The sequence below is a fragment of the Anguilla rostrata genome, chromosome 12 (assembly GCF_018555375.3).
Source record: "Anguilla rostrata isolate EN2019 chromosome 12, ASM1855537v3, whole genome shotgun sequence".
Lineage (NCBI taxonomy): Eukaryota > Metazoa > Chordata > Actinopteri > Anguilliformes > Anguillidae > Anguilla > Anguilla rostrata.
This window is the reverse complement of record NC_057944.1, coordinates 41,609,791-41,629,755: the sequence shown is the minus strand read 5'-3', so window position 1 is coordinate 41,629,755 and position 19,965 is coordinate 41,609,791. Positions and strand designations below refer to the sequence as shown.

The 19,965-nt window shown below is 49.3% G+C and overlaps 1 protein-coding gene across 1 annotated transcript in view; it reads right to left on the bottom strand.

The window, feature by feature from the left end:
- epha4l (eph receptor A4, like) overlaps positions 1–19,965 on the bottom strand; it is a 72,876-nt gene that overhangs the window by 17,148 nt on the left and 35,763 nt on the right. The window contains 2 exon segments of the mRNA XM_064303375.1: positions 1,521–1,868; positions 8,809–8,964. Coding sequence (XP_064159445.1) covers positions 1,521–1,868; positions 8,809–8,964 — 504 coding nt within the window.

Here is a 19,965-nt window from a genome sequence, read left to right as displayed (position 1 = left end):
TGAGTTTTTCAGGGCCAAAAAGTGGAATGCTCTCGACTGGTGAAGTCAATCACCTGACCTGAATCCAACTGAACATACGCTTAACTTGCGGAAGACATAAAACTAAAAAAAACATTTTCAAAGGAGAAATGTGCCGTGCGTGAGTCTGTGTGAATGTGTGAATGTGAATGTATGTGTTTACATGTGTGTGCGTGTGTGCGTATGTGCATGTAGTCACCCTCTAAATGAACAGACTCTCTCAATATGAGCAGTCTCACCCAAATCAGCATAGCCTCGCTAAAAATCAGCAGCCTCTCCCAAATCAGCATAGCCTCTCTAAAAATCAGCAGCCTCTCCCAAATCAGCATAGCCTCTCTACCAATCAGCAGCCTCTCCCAAATCAGCATAGCCTCTCTAAAAATCAGCAGCCTCTCCCAAATCAGCATAGCCTCTCTACCAATCAGCAGCCTCTCCCAAATCAGCATAGCCTCTCTACCAATCAGCAGCCTCTCCCAAATCAGCATAGCCTCTCTACCAATCAGCAGCCTCTCCCAAATCAGCATAGCCTCTCTACCAATCAGCAGCCTCTCCCAAATCAGCATAGCCTCTCTACCAATCAGCAGCCTCTCCCAAATCAGCATAGCCTTTCTACCAATCAGCAGGCTCTCCCAAATCAGCATAGCCTCTCTACCAATCAGCAGCCTCTCCCAAATCAGCATAGCCTCTCTACCAATCAGCACCCTCTCCCAAATCATCAAAGCCACTCTACCAATTAGCAGCCTCTCCCAAATCAGCATAGCCTCTCTACCAATCAGCAGTCTCATCCAAATCAGCAGAGCCTCTCTACCAATCAGTAGTCTCTCCCAAATCAGAATAGCCTCTCTACCAATCAGCAGCCTCTCCCAAATCAGCATAGCCTCTCTACCAATCAGCAGCCTCTCCCAAATCAGCATAGCCTCTCTACCAATCAGTAGACTCTCCCAAATCAGCATAGCATCTCTACCAATCAGCAGCCTCTCCCAAATCAGCATAGCCTCTCTACCAATCAGCAGTCTCTCCCAAATCAGCATAGCCTCTCTACCAATCAGCAGCCTCTCCCAAAACAGCATAGCCTCTTTACCAATCAGCAGTCTCTCCCAAATCAGCATAGCCTCTCTACCAATCAGCAGCCACTCCCAAATCAGCACAGCCCCTCTACCAATCAGCAGTCTCTCCCAAATCAGCAGAGCCTCTCTACCAATCAGCAGCCTCTCCCAAATCAGCATAGCCTCTCTACCAATCAGCAGTCTCTCCCAAATCAGCATAGCCTCTCTACCAATCAGCAGCCACTCCCAAATCAGCATAGCCTCTCTACCAATCAGCAGTCTCTCCCAAATCAGCATAGCCTCTCTACCAATCAGCAGCCTCTCCCAAATCAGCATAGCCTCTCTACCAATCATCAGCCTCTCCCAAATCAGCTACCTCGTTCCCTCTAACTTTACCCCGGCACAGTACCATGGCATCAGGTCATGACAGGCCCTTACTCTGCGGCAGGGACTCACCTGCCTGGTTGGTTGTCACGGTGACAGAAACAGCCTGATCTGGGCTGGGGTGTTGCTTGGACACGCCGTTGATGGCCCAGATCTCGAAGGTGTAGTTGGTGTGCGCCTGCAGGTCATTGATGGAGACGCGTGTCCCCTTCAGGCTGAGCTGCTGTGGAGAGAAGTGCACGCCATTCCCACAGGGCTGGCACCTGCCTGGCCCCGCCCCCGGCCCCGCCCCACACTGCTTACACACCACGTTATAGCTGAGGTCCTGCCGGCCGCCCGCGGACAGGGGCACACTCCACTCCAGGTTCACAGACGTCTCATTCACATTGGATATGAGGTGCTGAGGGGCCGAGGGGGGGCCTGGGAGGGGGAAGGAGAACAGGTAGCGGAGGGGAGAGATGGAGGGGTGGAGGGGTGGAGGAGAACAGATAGAGGAGGGGAGAGATGGAGGGGTGGAGGAGGAGCGATAGAGGAGGGGAGAGATGGAGGGGTGGAGGAGGAGAGATAGAGGAGGGGAGAGATGGAGGGGTGGAGGAGAACAGGTAGAGGAGGGGAGAGATGGAGAGGTGGAGGAAGAGAAATAGAGGAGGGGAGAAATTTAGGGTGGGAGGAGTATAGATAGAGGAGGGGAGAGATGGAGGGGTGGAGGAGAACAGGTAGAGGAGGGGAGAGATGGAGAGGTGGAGGAGGAGAAATAGAGGAGGGGAGAAATTGAGGGTGGGAGGAGGATAGATAGAGGAGGGGAGAGATGGAGGGGTGGAGGAGAACAGATAGAGGAGGGGAGAGATGGAGGGGTGGAGGAGAACAGGTAGAGCAGGGGAGAGGTGGAGGGGTGGAGGAGGAGAGATAGAGGAGGGGAGAGATGGAGGGGGATGAGAAAAGGTAGAGGAGGGGAGAGATGGAGGGGTGGAGGAGAACATGTAGAGTAGGGGAGAAATGGAGGGGAGGAGGAGAACAGGTAGAGTAGGGGAGAGATGGAGGGGTGGAGGAGAACAGATAGAGGAGGGGAGAGATGGAGGGGTGGAGGAGGAGAGATAGAGGAGGGGAGAGATGGAGGGGTGGAGGAGGAGAGATAGAGGAGGGGAGAGATGGAGGGGTGGAGGAGAACAGGTAGAGGAGGGGAGAGATGGAGAGGTGGAGGAAGAGAAATAGAGGAGGGGAGAAATTGAGGGTGGGAGGAGGATAGATAGAGGAGGGGAGAGATGGAGGGGTGGAGGAGAACAGGTAGAGGAGGGGAGAGATAGAGAGGTAGAGGAGGAGAAATAGAGGAGGGGAGAAATTGAGGGTGGGAGGAGGATAGATAGAGGAGGGGAGAGATGGAGGGGTGGAGGAGAACAGATAGAGGAGGGGAGAGATGGAGGGGTGGAGGAGAACAGGTAGAGCAGGGGAGAGATGGAGGGGTGGAGGAGGAGAGATAGAGGAGGGGAGAGATGGAGGGGGGATGAGAAAAGGTAGAGGAGGGGAGAGATGGAGGGGTGGAGGAGAACATGTAGAGTAGGGGAGAAATGGAGGGGTGGAGGAGAACAGGTAGAGGAGGGGAGCAATGGAGGGGTGGAGGAGGAGAGAACTCTTAATTAGTTTGCTCATTAGGATGACCAGTGAGTTGCACCATAGTTTCCTCATCTCCTGAAAGCCATTATCAAGTCTCAGTAAGCAGCTGGATAAAGACATGCAGTCAGCTTTGCTCTGAGCAAATTAAGCTTCTCTGTGCAGATAAAGCTCCTCTGAGCAGATTAAGCTCCTCTGTGCAGATTAAGCTTCTCTGTGCAGATTAAACTCCTCTGTACAGATTAAGCTCCTCTGTACAGATTAAGCTTCTCTGTACAGAGTAAGCTCCTCTGTGCAGATTAAACTCCTCAGAGCAGATTAAACTCCTCTGTACAGATTAAGCTGCTCTGTACAGATTAAGCTCCTCTGAGCAGATTAAACTCCTATGTACAGATTAAACTCCTCTGTGCAGATTAAGCTTCTCTGAGCAGATTAAACTCCTCTGTGCAAATTAAGCTTCTCAGTGCATATTAAGCTCATCTGTGCAGATTAAACTCCTCTGTATAGATTAAACTCCTTAGTGCAGATTAAGATCCTTTGCTCACAGGCTCCATATAAAATAAGTATCTAATTTAGGGCTCATGAAATATTATCAGAATATGATGTCTTTCTTTTAGTGTGTGTGTGTGAGTGTGTGAGAGAGTGTGTGTGTGTGTGTGCGTGTGTGTGTGTGTGAGAGAGAGTGTGTGCGTGCATGAGTGTGTGTGTGTGTGTGTGTGTGTGTGTGTGCATGTGCGTGTGTGTGCGTATGTGAGTGTTTGCGTGTGTGTGTGCGTGTGCAAGTGTGCTTGTGAGTGTGTGCGTGTGTGTGTGCGTGTGCAAGTGTGCTTGTGAGTGCATGCGTGAGTGAGTGCGTGTGCGTGCGTGTGTGTGTGCGTGTGCGTGCGTGTGTGTGCATGTGTGTGTGTGTGTGGTGGTGTGTGTGGTGTGCGTGCGTGTGTGTGTGTGCATGCGTGTGTGTGTGTGTGCGTGTGTGTGTGTGCGTGTGTGTGCATGCGTGTGTGTGTGTGTGTGTGTGTGTGTGCGTGTGTGTGTGTGCACGTGTGTGTGGTGTGGTGTGTGTGCGTGCGTGTGTGTGCATGCGTGTGTGTGTGCCTGCACTTGTGTGTGTGTGTATGCGTGTGTGTGTGTGTGTGCATGCATGTGTGTGTGTGTGTATGCGTGTGTGTGTGTGTGGCGTGTGTGTGTGTGTGGTGTGGTGTGTGTGCGTGCGTGTGTGTGTGTGTGCGTGTGTGTGTGTGTGGTGTGGTGTGTGTGCGTGCGTGTGTGTGCATGCGTGTGTGTGTGTGTGCGTGTGTGTGTGTGTGTGTGGTGTGGTGTTACATTACATTACATTATAGGTATTTAGCTGACGCTCTTATCCAGAGCGACTTACAACAGAGTAACCAAACTCAGGATCAAGTCCGCTTAAGTCCATTGAACAACATGTAGATAAAAAGCCTTTACTATGATGCATACAATAAGGAGAAACAAGATAGTCTGAACAAATTTTTTTTTTTTTTTTTTTTTTTTTTTTTTTTTTTTTTTTTTTTTTTTTTTTTAGTTATGGAGGGGGTTTAGGGAAGAGGAGAGAGGTACACAGAGAAGAGGTGCGTCTTGAGTTTCCGTTTGAAGGTGCTCAGACACTCTGCTGTTCTGACCTCCACTGGAAGATCGTTCCACCATCGTGGGGCCAGAACTGCAAAGAGTCGAGACCTTGTTGCTGCTCGTGTAGGGGGAGGAATCAGCCGCCCTGTAGTAGCCGATCGGAGCGATCTGGCCGGCTTGTAGGGTCTGATCATCTTCTGCAGATAACCAGGAGCTGACCCCTTGACTGCTTGGAAAGCAAGCACCAGTGTCTTAAACCGGATGCGAGCTTGCACTGGTAGCCAGTGGAGGGAGATGAGGAGGGGAGTGACGTGGGAGTCACGAGGGAGGTTGTAAACCAGACGTGCTGCTGCATTCTGGATGAGCTGAAGGGGTCTGGTGGCTGATGCTGGGAGGCCAGCCAGGAGGGAGTTGCAGTAGTCCAGACGTGACAGTATCATGGCCTGGACCAGGAGCTGTGTGGAATAATTGGTGAGGAGTGGTCTTATTCTGCGGATATTGTACAGGATGAACCTGCACGACCGGGTGGTTGCCGCGATATTCTCAGAGAGTGACAGCCTGTTGTCGAGCACAACTCCAAGATTTCGGGCACTCTGTGAAGGGTGTAGGGGAGTGTCTCCTAAAGAAATGGGGAGATGAGAAGTGGGAGAGGTAAGAGAAGGAATATGGAGAAGTTCCGTTTTGTTTGTGTTGAGCTTGAGCTGGTGTTTGGTCATCCAGCTCTGGATGTCACTCAGGCAGGCGGATATGCGATCGGAGACCTGAGTGTCTGTGGGAGAGAAAGAGTAGAAAAGTTGAATATCATCTGCATAGAGATGATATGACATGCCATGGGCGGCAATAACAGGGCCAAGGGACCTAGTATACAGAGAAAAGAGGAGGGGACCAAGGACAGAGCCCTGAGGGACCCCAGTTGTGAGGGGACGAGGAGCTGATACTGCACCGGCCCAGGCAACCTGGAAGGAGCGGCCGGAGAGATAGGACGCAATCCAGTTGAGGGCTGGTCCGCAAATTCCCAATTTTGTCAGGGAAGACAGAAGTGTAGGATGGTCAACGGTGTCGAAGGCAGCTGAGAGGTCAAGAAGAATTAGGACAGATGAACGGGATGCTGCGTGTGCTGCGTGGAGAGACTCAGTGACGGAGAGCAGGGCAGTTCTCGTCGAGTGACCGGGTCTGAAACCAGACTGCTGAGGGTCTTGGAGGTTATGTTTAGAAAGAAAAGAGGAAAGTTGGTTAGACGCAGCACGTTCGAGAGTTTTAGATAGGAATGGAAGAAGGGATACCGGTCTGTAGTTTTGGGTGAGGCAGGGGTCCAGTGTTGGTTTCTTCAGAATGGGGGTGATGTGGGCTCTTTTGAAAGATGACGGGAAGGTGCCAGAAGTCAGGGAGGAGTTAATCAGGTGGGCGATGAAGGGGATGATCTCTGGTGAGATCAGCTGGAGGAGGGTAGAGGGGAGGGGATCAAGGGCACAGGTGGTGGGACGGTGGGAGAGCAAGAGTTGGGAGACATCAGGGAGAGAGAGTGGGGAGAAGGTGGAGAATGTGGGGAGGGTCATAGAGGGGATGGGGGGAGGGAAGGGTGGGGAGTCGGGAGGGTCAAGGGAGCTGCGGATGAGTGTGACCTTTGCTTCGAAGAAGGCTGTGAATTCTTCAGCAGTAAGGGAGGTCTGAGTTGGAGGTGAGGGTTTACTGAGGAGAGAGGAGAAAATTGAAAACAGTTGCCTGGGGTTAGCAATAGATTTGTGTATTTTAGAGTGGTAGTATGTTGCCTTGGCAGTGGCAACTGCTGAGGAGAAGGAGTTCAGTAGGGACTGGTAGGCAGAGAGGTCCGTTGGCATTCTAGACTTCTTCCAGTTCCGCTCTGCTGCACGCAGGGCAGTCCTGGAAGATCGCAGAACGTCAGTCAGCCACGGGCATGGAGGAGATGGGCGTGTGGGCCTGGAGACAAGAGGACAGAGGGTATTAATGGCAGTGGAGAGTGATGATAGCAGGGTGTCAGAGGCCGAGTCAGATGGAAGGGCAGAGAAGACATCAAGAGGGGGGAGGGAGGCAGTGACACAAGGGGCAAGAGAAGAGGGAGAAAGGGCGCACAGGTTACGGCGGACAGAGACGGTAGGGCTGGGTGGAGAGAAGGGGTGTGGGTGGGAGGGAAGGGGGAGTGAGAAGGAAACAAAATGATGATCAGAGGTATGGAGAGGGGTGACGTTTAGGCCAGTGCAGGTGGTGTTCCTCAAAAATACGAGGTCGAGGAGGTTGCCAGCCTTGTGGGTTGGGGGAGAGTGCTGGAGGGAGAGGTCGAAGGAGTGGAGTAGTGGAAGGAAGGCTGCAGACTGGGAGGCTTCAAGGTGAATATTGAAGTCTCCGAGGAGGATGAGGGGGGCACCATTCTCAGGGAAGGAGCTGAGCAGGATGTCAAGCTCATCCAGAAAATTTCCCAGGGGACCTGGGGGGCGGTAGATGACAGAAATAAACAGGTTAGATGGGTGAGTCACATGTACAGAGTGGTGTTCAAAACTGGACAGAGAGAGGTGAGAGTGGAGAACAGAGAAATTCCAGGAGCGGGAGAGAAGTAAACCTGTGCCACCACCACGGCCTGATGGCCGGGGTGTGTGGGAGAATGAGAATGAGGAGGATAGCGCGGTTGGGGTAGAAGAGTTGTCAGGGCTGATCCAGGTCTCTGTGAGGGCCAGGAACTGGAGAGACAGGTGGGAAGCGTAGGCGGAGATGAAGTCGGCTTTTCGGGTTGCCGACTGGCAGTTCCAGAGTCCCCCAGCGAGGGTGGCATTCTGGCTGGTAGCTGGTTGCAGGTCGCGGAGGTTCGATGGGTTTCTCTGTCGTGGGGGCCCGCGACGCTGGAAGCGGGTTCGGAAGGGAGAGAGCATACTGGGATGGGGAGGGAGCGCATAAATGTGACGGAGCGACGCTATGCGTCGCTCTAAAAGCCTTATTATTGTGCAAATGCACCTGAAACTAATGACACCATTAAAACAATAAATCAATAGAATTCCTAAAATTCCTAACCGACGCACGTGACCTCAATTACAAGCAATTCTATATATTCTAAAATATTCGACAACCGCGTAAACCCTACTGCACGCAATACAAGTAAAAAACTTAAAATCTACTTCTCACGCAACGGAACCGGTAGCAGACGCGAAGCACACGAGTTGGTTACACTTCTGGTGTCTAACCAGAGAACCACAGTTAAAATACCCACGTCGCTCTAAAAGCCCTATTATTGTGCAAATGCACCTGAAACTAATGACACCATTAAAACAATAAATCAATAGAATTCCTAAAATTCCTAACCGACGCACGTGACCTCAATTACAAGCAATTCTATATATTCTAAAATATTCGACAACCGCGTAAAACCCTACTGCACGCAATACAAGTAAAAAACTTAAAATCTACTTCTCACGCAACGGAACCGGTAGCAGACGCGAAGCACACGAGTTGGTTACACTTCTGGTGTCTAACCAGAGAACCACAGTTAAAATACCCACGTCGCTCTAAAAGCCCTATTATTGTGCAAATGCACCTGAAACTAATGACACCATTAAAACAATAAATCAATAGAATTCCTAAAATTCCTAACCGACGCACGTGACCTCAATTACAAGCAATTCTATATATTCTAAAATATTCGACAACCGCGTAAAACCCTACTGCACGCAATACAAGTAAAAAACTTAAAATCTACTTCTCACGCAACGGAACCGGTAGCAGACGCGAAGCACACGAGTTGGTTACACTTCTGGTGTGTGTGTGTGCGTGTGTGTGTGTGTGGTGTGGTGTGTGTGCGTGCGTGTGTGTGCATGTGTGTGTGTGTGTGCACGTGTGTGTGTGTGTATGTGTGTGTGGTGTGGTGTGTGTGTGTGCATGCGTGTGTGTGTGCATGCGTGTGTGTGTGTGTGCGTGTGTGTGCATGCGTGTGTGTGTGTGTGTGTGCGTGTGTGTGTGTGTGGTGTGGTGTGTGTGCGTGCGTGTGTGTGTGCGTGTGTGGTGTGTGTATGTGTGTGTGTGTGTGGTGTGGTGTGGTGTGTGTGCGTGCGTGTGTGGTGTGGTGTGTGTGTGTGCATGCGTGTGTGTGTGGTGTGGTGTGTGTGCGTGCGTGTGTGTGCATGCGTGTGTGTGTGTGTGCGTGTGATGGAGCAGCTCTTACGGGTGCAGGGCATTGACGCTGGGTCGGTCTCTGAGCGGAAGTAGCCTTTGTCACAGTTGCAGGAGGTGGATCCATCACTAACAGAGTAGCTGTGCAGGGGGCACTTAGCACAGCTCCTGTCTGAGGCCAGGGCTCGGTAGAATCCCATTTTACAGGCTACAAGCACAAACACACATACCCACACCTTAAACAACACGTCCATGCAATCTTACAATCACAACACATGCATGCATTCTAACAAGCACAAGTATTACACAGAAAAAAAACCATGTTTTTCTTTGTTGCAGTATTTACTTGAAAGTACATGAAATATATTTGTGCCCTTTCTTCAAAAAGATGATTTCTTGCCAAGTGAGAAAACGAACGGCAGACAGGAGGAGGGAAGAGAGACAAACAAGAGGAGGGAAGACAGGGAGACAGGAGGAGGGAAGAGAAACAGACAGGAGGAGGGAAGAGAGACAGACAGGAGGAGGGAAGAGAGACAGGGAGACAGGAGGAGGGAAGAGAAACAGACAGGAGGAGGGAAGAGAGACAGACAGGAGGAGGGAAGAGAGACAGACAGGAGGAGGGAAGAGAGACAGACAGGAGGAGGGAAGAGAGACAGACAGGAGGAGGGAAGAGAGGCAGACAGGAGGAGGGAAGAGAAACAGACTGGAGGATAGAAGAGAGGCAGACAGGAGGTGGGAAGAGAGGCAGACAGGAGGAGGGAAGAGAAACCGACAGGAGGAGGGAAGGGGGGCAGACAGGAGGAGGGAAGAGAGACAGACAGGAGGAGGGAAGAGAGGCAGACAGGAGGAGGGAAGAGAAACAGACAGGAGGAGGGAAGAGAGACAGACAGGAGGAGGGAAGAGAGACAGACAGGAGGAGGGATGAGAGGCAGACAGGAGGAGGGAAGAGAAACAGACAGGAGGAGGGAAGAGAGACAGACAAGAGGAGGGAAGAGAGACAGACAGAGTGAGGGAAGAGAGGCAGACAGGAGGAGGGAAGAGAGGCAGACAGGAGGAGGGAAGAGAGACAGACAGGAGGAGGGAAGAGAGGCAGACAGGAGGGAAGAGAGGCAGACAGGAGGAGGGAAGAGAGACAGACAGGAGGAGGGAAGAGGGGCAGACAGGAGGAGGGAAGAGGGGCAGACAGGAGGAGGGAAGAGAGGCAGACAGGAGGAGGGAAGAGGGGCAGACAGGAGGAGGGAAGAGAGCCAGACAGATAGGCCTCGCACTCCTTTCCTCTCTCAAAAGAAAGAAAGAGGAATCAGTGCAGTATTCAGCACAGGCAGAATCTGTGCAGCCCTGCACAAGTGAACAGGTACACAGCAGGGCTGTACAGGGACAGAGCAGGACTGTACAGGTACACAGCAGGGCTGTGCAAGTACACAGTAGGGATATACAGGTACACAGCCGGTCTGTACAGGTACACAGCAGGGCTGTACAGGGACAGAGCAGGACTGTACAGGTACACAGCAGGGCTGTGCAAGTACACAGCAGGGATATACAGGTACAAAGCAGGGCTGTGCAGGTACACAGTCGGTCTGTACAGGTACACAGCAGGGCTCTACAGGGACAGAGCAGGGCTGTACAGGCACACAGCAGGGATGTACAGGCATACAGCAGGTCTGTACAAGAAAAAAGCAAGGCTGTACAGGTAAAGAGCAGGGCTGTACAGGTAAACAGCAGATCTGTACCAGTACACAGCAGGGCTGTACAGGTACACAGCAGGGCTATACAGGGACAGAGCAGGACTGTACAGGTACACAGCAGGTCTGTACAGGTACACAGCAGGGATGTACAGGTACACAGCAGGTCTGTACAGGTACACAGCAGGGCTGTACAGGTAAAGAGCAGGGCTGTACCAATACACAGCAGGGCTGTGCAGGTATACCGCAGGACTGTGCAGGTACACAGCAGGGATATACAGGTACACAGCGGCCTGTACAGGTAAAGAGCAGGGCTGTACAGATACACAGCAGGTCTGTACAGGTACACAGCAGGGCTGTACAGGTACACAGCAGGTCTGTACAGGTACACAGCAGGGATGTACAGGTACACAGCAGGGCTGTACAGGTAAAGAGCAGGGCTGTACCGGTACACAGCAGGGCTGTACAGGTAAAGAGCAGGGCTATACAGGTACCCAGAAGGTCTGTACCGGTACACAGCAGGGCTGTACAGATGAAGAGCAGGACTGTACAGGTACACAGCAGGGCTGCACAGGTAAAGGGCAGGACTGTGCAGGTACACAGCAGGGCTGTACAGGTAAAAAGCAGGGCTGTACAGGTAAAGAGCAGGACTGTGCAGGTACACAGCAGGACTGTAACAAGTACACAGCAGGTCTGTACAGGTACATAGCAGGGATGTACAGGTACACAGCAGGGCTGTACAGGTAAAGAGCAGGGCTGTACCGGTACACAGCAGGGCTGTGCAGGTATACCGCAGGTGATTAATTGGCAGCTAATTTCAGAAACTTTCTCCCTTCATTTAGCTTTTAAGTATTAAAAATGTTTTTCTATTGTTCGCAGTTTAACACTTAATTATGAATTTTGTGTTGCAAAAAGCATGGATTTATATCTTTGGGTCATTGCTGAAAATGTTTGGGCACCCCTGTTCTACACCATTAACACAAGTATTCTGTAGCCTAATTGCAATTGAAAAATAAAGATAAGTGCATCTGCACTTCTTCAATGTTGACATTATTAAATAAATGTAAGAAAATTAGCCTATGTTCACATAATTATGAATGCCATCATATTTAGCAAGTTCTCCTAAATATAGGAAATTTTTTTTGCATATTTTTTTTGTATATTTTACCAACATTATTTAAAATTGTGGATGTAATCTTTGTTCTCTGCACTGACACTTGGGAATATTCATGGTGAAGATCTGCAATGTGCATATTTTGTCATTTAAATGACCCTGAAACGCTGTAAGCCAACGCAGTAGAGTGGTGTATAATTTTTTTAAAAGTGTAGACTTGTAGTGTAAAAGGTTTTTTTCCACTCACTCCCTCTCACTCTCCCTCTCACACACACACACACACACGGTTTACTCAGGTTGGATAGCTATAATGGTATCTGTTAAAAAAAACAAATGCAGTGACATTCTCCAATCACCGATATTTGGAGAACATCTAGGGGGACGCTGGTGAAGACGCTGAGTGGCTGTTACAAAGTGTGCCCTCCCCCATGAATGAATTCAGTAACGGGGTTATTAATGACATCCAGGCTGACAGAGACACACAGAGATCAGAGCAGCGTGGTGGGGGATGAGTGAGACACCCCCACATCGCACCCTTGACCCCGGCATGTCTGCTGGGCAGGGGGCAGGGGGGTCGGAGGCGGGGTGATTTATCTTCTGCCCCAGCAGAGCTCATCCATCAGCGGGACCCCAGCCTCCACTGTGCCCATTGCACCCCAAAAGCCTGACAGCCTCTGGTCCTGTCCTGGTACAGAGCCAGCCGTGCTAAGAGCTGCCACCCAAACGAAGTACAGATCACTGGGACCCAGCAGAAATAAGGGCTGCTTTTAAAGGGACCCAGCAGAAATAAGGGCTGCTTTGAAAGGGACCCAGCAGAAATAAGGGCTGCTTTTAAAGGGACCCGACAGAAATAAGGGCTGCTTTTAAAGGGACCCGACAGAAATAAGGGCTGCTTTTAAAGGGACCCAACAGAAATAAGGGCTGCTTTTAAAGGGACCCAACAGAAATAAGGGCTGCTTTTAAAGGGACCCAACAGAAATAAGGGCTGCTTTTAAAGGGACCCAACAGAAATAAGGGCTGCTTTTAAAGGGACCCAGCAGAAATAAGGGCTGCTTTTAAAGGGACCCAGCAGAAATAAGGGCTGCTTTTAAAGGGACCCAGCAGAAATAAGGGCTGCTTTTAAAGGGACCCAGCAGAAATAAGGGCTGCTTTTAAAGGGACCCAGCAGAAATAAGGGCTGCTTTTAAAGGGACCCAACAGAAATAAGGGCTGCTTTTAAAGGGACCCAACAGAAATAAGGGCTGCTTTTAAAGGGACCCGACAGAAATAAGGGCTGCTTTTAAAGGGACCCAACCGAAATAAGGGCTGCTTTTAAAGGGACCCAACAGAAATAAGGGCTGCTTTTAAAGGGACCCAGCAGAAATAAGGGCTGCTTTTAAAGGGACCCAACAGAAATAAGGGCTGCTTTTAAAGGGACCCAGCAGAAATAAGGGCTGCTTTTAAAGGGACCCAGCAGAAATAAGGGCTGCTGTTAAAGCACACACCCAACACAAACATCTGCCAGACCAAGCAGAGCAGAATGGAGAAAGGTCAGCTTTTCTCAATAATAATACTTATGTAACTAAGCAACTTTTGTTGTTTGCCATAGCACCCCCCGCCCCCCCCCCCCCCATAATTTTCTTCATGTTTAGTGCCAAAAGTAATTCACAGTAACTGTTAGCACCAGGCTATACCCGCTGTGAGTTGGTTAGGTTGGGTAGTTGGGTCAGGTCTGGTTTAGAGGAGAGGAGAGTGATGGGAGGAAATGCAGGGCTAAAGGGATGGCAATCTGGGAGGCTGGGACTGGGCAGGTTCTGAGAGCAGAGAAAGTCAAAGGTGTCAGGTGTCTAAGAGCAGCACAATGTTCAGGTTCTAAGCAGACATGTTCAGGTTCTAAGAGCAGCACAGTGTTAGGTTCTAGAGCAGTACAGTGTCAGGTTAAGAGCAGCACAGTGTTCAGGTTCTAAGAGCAGCACAGTGTTCAGGTTATGAGAGCAGCACAGTGTTCAGGTTCTAAGAGCAGCACAGTGTTCAGGTTCTGAGAGCAGCACAGTGTTCAGGTTCTAAGAGCAGCACAGTGTTCAGGTTCTGAGAGCAGCACAGTGTTCAGGTTCTCAGGGGGCACAGTGTTCAGGTTCTCAGGGGGCACAATATTCAGGTTCTCAGGGGGCACACTGTTCAGCCACTGCCAGGCTATGACTCCCCACTGCCAGGCTATGACTCCCCACTATGGCTCCCCACTGCCAGGCTATGACTCCCCACTGCCAGGCTATGACTCCCCACTATGACTCCCCACTGCCAGGCTATGACTCCCCACTATGGCTCCCCACTGCCAGGCTATGACTCCCCCTGCCAGGCTATGACTCCCCACAGCCAGGCTATGACTCCCCACTATGGCTCCCCACTGCCAGGCTATGGCTCCCCACTGCCAGGCTATGACTCCCCACTATGACTCCCCACTGCCAGGCTATGACTCCCCACTATGGCTCCCCACTGCCAGGCTATGACTCCCCACTATGACTCCCTACTGCCAGGCTATGACTCCCAAATGCAAAATTATGACTCTTGACTACTACCCCCCTCACCTCTCACTCTCTTCTGTAAATTTCTCTCTTTCTCTCCCTCCCTCCCCAGCTTTCTCTCCACACCTCTCTCTCTCACTCCCCGCCCCCCCTTCACTCACATGCAGAATTGTGAATGAGTGTATTTCTCTCATCCAGTCAGCTGAATGTGCAGTGTGGTGACCCCCCCATTATGAAAGCCCTACCCCCATTTTCTCTTTCAGCTCATTCTGAGGCTTCGCTTTTTCCCAGCATGCACCTCTGCCCTCTGCGGATTAGCACTGCGCCCCCATTCACACACCCCCTTTCTGTCCATCTGCCTCCCCAGCACCCCGAAACAGAGCACAGGACACAGCGCAGACCCCGAGGGAAGAGAGGGGAGAGGAAGGGGTACAGAGAGAGAGAGAGCGAGAAAGAGAGAGCGAGGGGTAGAGAGAGAGAGTGAGGGTAGAAAGAGAAAGCGAGGGGTAGAGAGAGAGAGGGGGGTAGAAAGAGGGAGCAAGGGGAAGAGAGAGAGAGAAAGAGAGAAGGGTAGAGAAAGAGAGAGGGAGGGGAAGACAGAGAGAGAATGCGGGGTAGAAAGAGAGAGAGTGAGTGGTAGAGAGAGAGGGGTAGAGAGAGAGAGGGGGTAGAAAGAGGGAGCAAGGGGAAGAGAGAGAGAGAAAGAGAGAGGGGTAGAGAAAGAGAGAGGGAGGGGAAGACAGAGAGAGAATGCGGGGTAGAAAGAGAGAGAGTGAGTGGTAGAAAGAGAGAGGGGTAGAGAGAGAGAGGGAGGGAGAGAAAAAAGAGAGCAAGAGAGAGATTGCATGGGGGGGTATTGATTCATGAGTTTTTGACATGCTAATTTGCACACTGACAGCTTTAATCGCCCTCTCTTCTCAGCACTGCTTCAAAGAGATTCTGCTTTTCAAAGGGGACACAGCAGCCCTGCCGGGATGCTCCTATCCAGACTGGGGGCGCAGTCACACACTCAAAAACGCCTGCACCCCCAAAATCATCTGCATTTACGCTGGCCTCACATACTGCAGGGTACAGAAAGATCAAACCATGGACCCACAGGAGGGCCGATTCGCTGCTGCAGCCTTCTGTCAGATTTGCCTGCATGAGATCAGCCATCCCAGCGTCCCCCACACACTCATATTTACAGCCTACCTGTGAGACACAAAGATCCACAAGTCTGTCTTAAAACAACACAACACAATGACGAGAACAGGCGATATAGCCCAACAATGCTCACCATTTTCCTGACTAAATTGTACCAAGTGCTCCAATTACCTACAGACTAATGGCGCTTCTCCACCACCGTGCCGTGCCGGAATCCGTGCTCCCGCTTTGTTTTGCTTTCTCCACAGCCAACTGACCCGTGCCGGGCCACAAGTACCCGTGCCGATTTTAGCTACTGCTCTGGGGTAGGTACCAGAGGTACTATCTGTGCTGCAATTCGATACTGCAGACTGTTGATTAGTCAATGGAAATCATCACAAATACGTCATCCCATGTTCATGTTTGTTCACCGGCAGCAACCACCATTTTTAAATACCACAACAGCAAGAGAGAGAGTAACGCTAACTACCGAATTCTACAGTTAATATCTGGGACTAAATATTGAATAAATATACAACCTTACCATTGGTTTTACATGTAGAGATGTCCCTTTTGAGACTAATTGGCCATATATTGTCTTGGACAATTCGTTTGTGAAATATACGCGCGTCGGACGGAGTGTAGCACAGTGGGTAAGGAACTGGGCTTGTAACCGAAAGGTCGCAGGTTCGATTCCCGGGTAGAACACTGCCGTTGTACCCTTGAGCAAGGTACTTAACCAAAATTGCTTCAGTATATATCCAGCTGTATAAATGGATACAATGTAAAATGCTATGTAAAAGTTGTGTAAGTCGCTCTGGATAAGAGCATCTGCTAAATGCCTGTAATGTAATGTAATGTAATGTAATTTGTGATGCCAGGGTACCTTCCAAAATAGCTGTGCGTAATACCACACGTGTTGTTTACGGCATTGTTGCCCTTTTTAGTACAGTCTGGCTTGATTGACAATTCATTTATTCAATAGGTGAGAGTATAAGCTTTCTAACGATGTATAACATATCTAATTTTGCTTTTGGAACAGCGTTTTATAGGTAATTTTCTTACCATCGCATTCACTCTGTGATAGCAGTAAAAGATGCTGTACCTAACGAAACGTTTTTTTTTCAACGATTTTTCATAATTTCTTGGAAAATACTATTATTATTGAGGATTTCTGGGCATAGCTAAGCCATATGTTTGCTGATAGACCTATCCGACTTCATTTTCTGGAGCAAAACAAGTGGATAGAACTGTCGTTGATTTACTGTCTCTGTCTCCATCTACTGAATACAGATAAAATGTCATCATTGCTATGTAAGTATTACTGCTTAAATATTTCAGTTATATACATTATTATTATCATTATTTAAATTGAGTGCACTTAAATAGGTTAGTGGTATTATATAATGTGGATATTTCACACTGTAATGTTAGGGTTAGTTAGTAGTGTAATAGTTTTTGTGATCCATGCAACAGTGATGACGAGAGTGTTGGAACATTGTCAAAACATGGTTGACGGTGACAATTGTTTCATATCGTCCCATCCCCATACAAGAAAACAAACGAGAGCACAGACTATAGAAATACATACAAGAGTTAATTATTACACATTTGGGATGCTTTACTCCTCCCATGACTCCTCCTACCTTCACGGGTCTGTTGTGTAATGGAGAAGCGCAACAGGCAACATGGCACAGGTAGGATACGAATGCTTGCTGTCCTGTACCGTGCCGTGCTGGTCAATGGAAAAGCACTATAAATAGTATCTAACACCGTATCAAGCCTAGTCTTGAAAATCCCCACAATTTCTACCTCTACTACATGACCTGGCAGGCTATTCCACACATTGACTACTCTGCGTGAATAAAATCTTCCTAATGTCTGTACGGAATTTACCCTTCACTAATTTCTATTTATCTCCCCTCTTCCTACTAACAGAACTCAACCTGAAGAATCTCTTGATCCCCTGTATGAATTTAAATGCCTCAATCAAATCACTCCTAAGTCTCCTTTTACTAAGCATGAAGAGATTAAACATCTTAAGTCTTTCCTCATAGCTTTTATCTTTCATACCAGAAATCAATTTGGTTGCTCTTCATTGAACCTTTTCAAGTGCCTCTATAACTTTCTTGTAGTACGGTCCTCAGAGCTGCATGCAATATTCCAAGTGTGGTCTAACAAATGTATTGCATAAGATAAGAACAGATTCCTTGTATTTGTACTCAATACTTTTGGCTATATACCCCAGCTTCCTGTTGGCCATTTTTACAGCTACAGCACAGTGCCTAAACCCCTGAAAGGCTTTGATCAACCATTACGCCCAAGTCTTTTTCATATTGAGCACTTTTGTTCCACCCATAAAGTAATCCTGCCTCCTGTTTTTATTTTAAGCTTTTCACCTCCATACAGAGGAGTTCTTCACCTTCATATGGAGGAGTATTTCACCTCCATACAGAGGAGTTCTTCACCTTCATATGGAGGAGTATTTCACCTCCATACAGAGGAGAATTTCACCTCTGTATAGAAGAGCATTTCACCTCCTTTATGCTGGGCACTTCTCCTCTGTGGGGCGTTCTCCTGCACTAAGACTCTTAGAAGTGAATCATATGAACAGGCAAAGCAGGCAATATCTTGGGGCCCTCAGCACAGGAGGCCCTGAGCATGAGAAGGGCCCTGAACATCAGGGGGAGGGGGGTTGGCTGAGCACGGGGGGGGCCCGGATCATGGGGGCGGGGGGGGGGGGGGGGGGGGGGCTGGCGGGGGCTGGAGGGGGCCCTGAGCACCGGCGGGGGAGGGCCTGAAGAATGGGGGGCCCTGAGCACCGGGGGTAGGGGGGGGGTATACTGAGTAGTTATGGAAAAGGAGTATAAACCCCACACTGTGCTGGGAACCTGCTTTATCTAAGAGGAGTATAAACCCCACACTGACTGTGCTGGGAACCTGCTCTATCTAAGAGGAGTATAAACCCCACACTGTGCTGGGAACCTGCTTTGCTTTATCTAAGAGGAGTATAAACCCCACACTGTGCTGGGAACCTGCTTTATCTAAGAGTATAAACCCCACACTGTGCTGGGAACCTGCTTTATCTAAGAGTATAAACCCCAAACTGTGCTGGGAACCTGCTTTATCTAATTGGAGTATAAACCCCACACTGTGCTGGAAACCTGCTTTATCTAAGAGGAGTATAAACCCCACACTGTGCTGGGAACCTGCTTTATCTAATTGGAATATAAACCCCACACTGTGCTGGGAACCTGCTTTACCTAAGAGGAGTATAAACCCCACACTGTGCTGGGAACCTGCTTTATCTAAGAGGAGTATAAACCTCACACTGTGCTGGGAACCTGCTTTATCTAATTGGAGTATAAACCCCACACTGTGCTGGGAACCTGCTTTAACTAAGAGGAGTATAAACCCAAAACTGTGCTGGGAACCTGCTTTATCTAAGAGGAGTATAAACCCCACACTGTGCTGGGAACCTGCTTTGCTTTATCTAAGAGGAGTATAAACCCCACACTGTGCTGGGAACCTGCTTTATCTAAGAGTATAAACCCCACACTGTGCTGGGAACCTGCTTTATCTAAGAGGAGTATAAAGCACACACTGTGCTGGGAACCTGCTTTATCTAATTGGAGTATAAACCCCACACTGTGCTGGGAACCTGCTTTATCTAATTGGAGTATAAACCCCACACTGTGCTGGGAACCTGCTTTAACTAAGAGGAGTATAAACCCCAAACTGTGCTGGGAACCTGCTTTATCTAACTGGAGTATAAACCCCACACTGTGCTGGGAACCTGCTTTATCTAAGAGGAGTATAAACCCCATACTGTGCTGGGAACCTGCTTTATCTAAGAGGAGTATAAACCCCACACTGCGCTGGAAAGCTGCTTTATCTAAGAGGAGTATAAACCCCACACTGCGCTGGAAAGCTGCTTTATCTAAGAGGAGTATAAACCCCACACTGTGCTGGGAACCTGCTTTATCTAAGAGGAGTATAAACCCCACACTGTGCTGGAAACCTGCTTTATGTAAGACAGAAGGCGCTACAGGAAGAAGCAGCTTGAAGCCTGCAGATTGGTTGTGATCCTGCTGTGCATTGTGGGATAAGACAGGACTAGCACCAGCTGGAGCTTTCATTTGGAACACTTCACTTCGGATGGACCCTGATTGGTCATGACCCTCCTGAGATTGCACTGCAGGGTCCCATCCTTACCTCATATGCATATAGAGACAGAACTTCTCCAAGGTATCTCTCTCTCTCTCACACACACACACACACACGCGTGTTTGTATTGCTATATTTGTGAGGACTTCCCATTGACTTACATTCTTTCCATAACCTCTAACCCTAACCCTAACCCCAACCACTACATGCTTAACCTTAACCCTAACCTTAACCTAATTGTAACCCTAACCCTAACCTTAAGTCCTAACCCTAAAACAGCCTCTTGAACTTGTGGGGACCAGCAAAAGGTCCCCACCTTGCGTAATTTTCCTCATCTTTCTATCCTTGTGGGGACATTTGTTTCTCACAAAGATAGTAATACATGCCCACACACACACACACACACAAACAGAAACACAAACAGAAACACAAACACACATGCATACATGGAAAAACAAACATGCGCACACACTCCACTTTAAGTAACGCATGGAGACAAAGGAATGGGGACAGAATGTATTCAGTAGAGGCACAGCAATCTCCCCTTGCATTAATGAGCACAGCCAATGTGCAGGCAATCCAGAATTGACTCTTCAGCGTATGTTTAGCCTGATGGTGGCGCT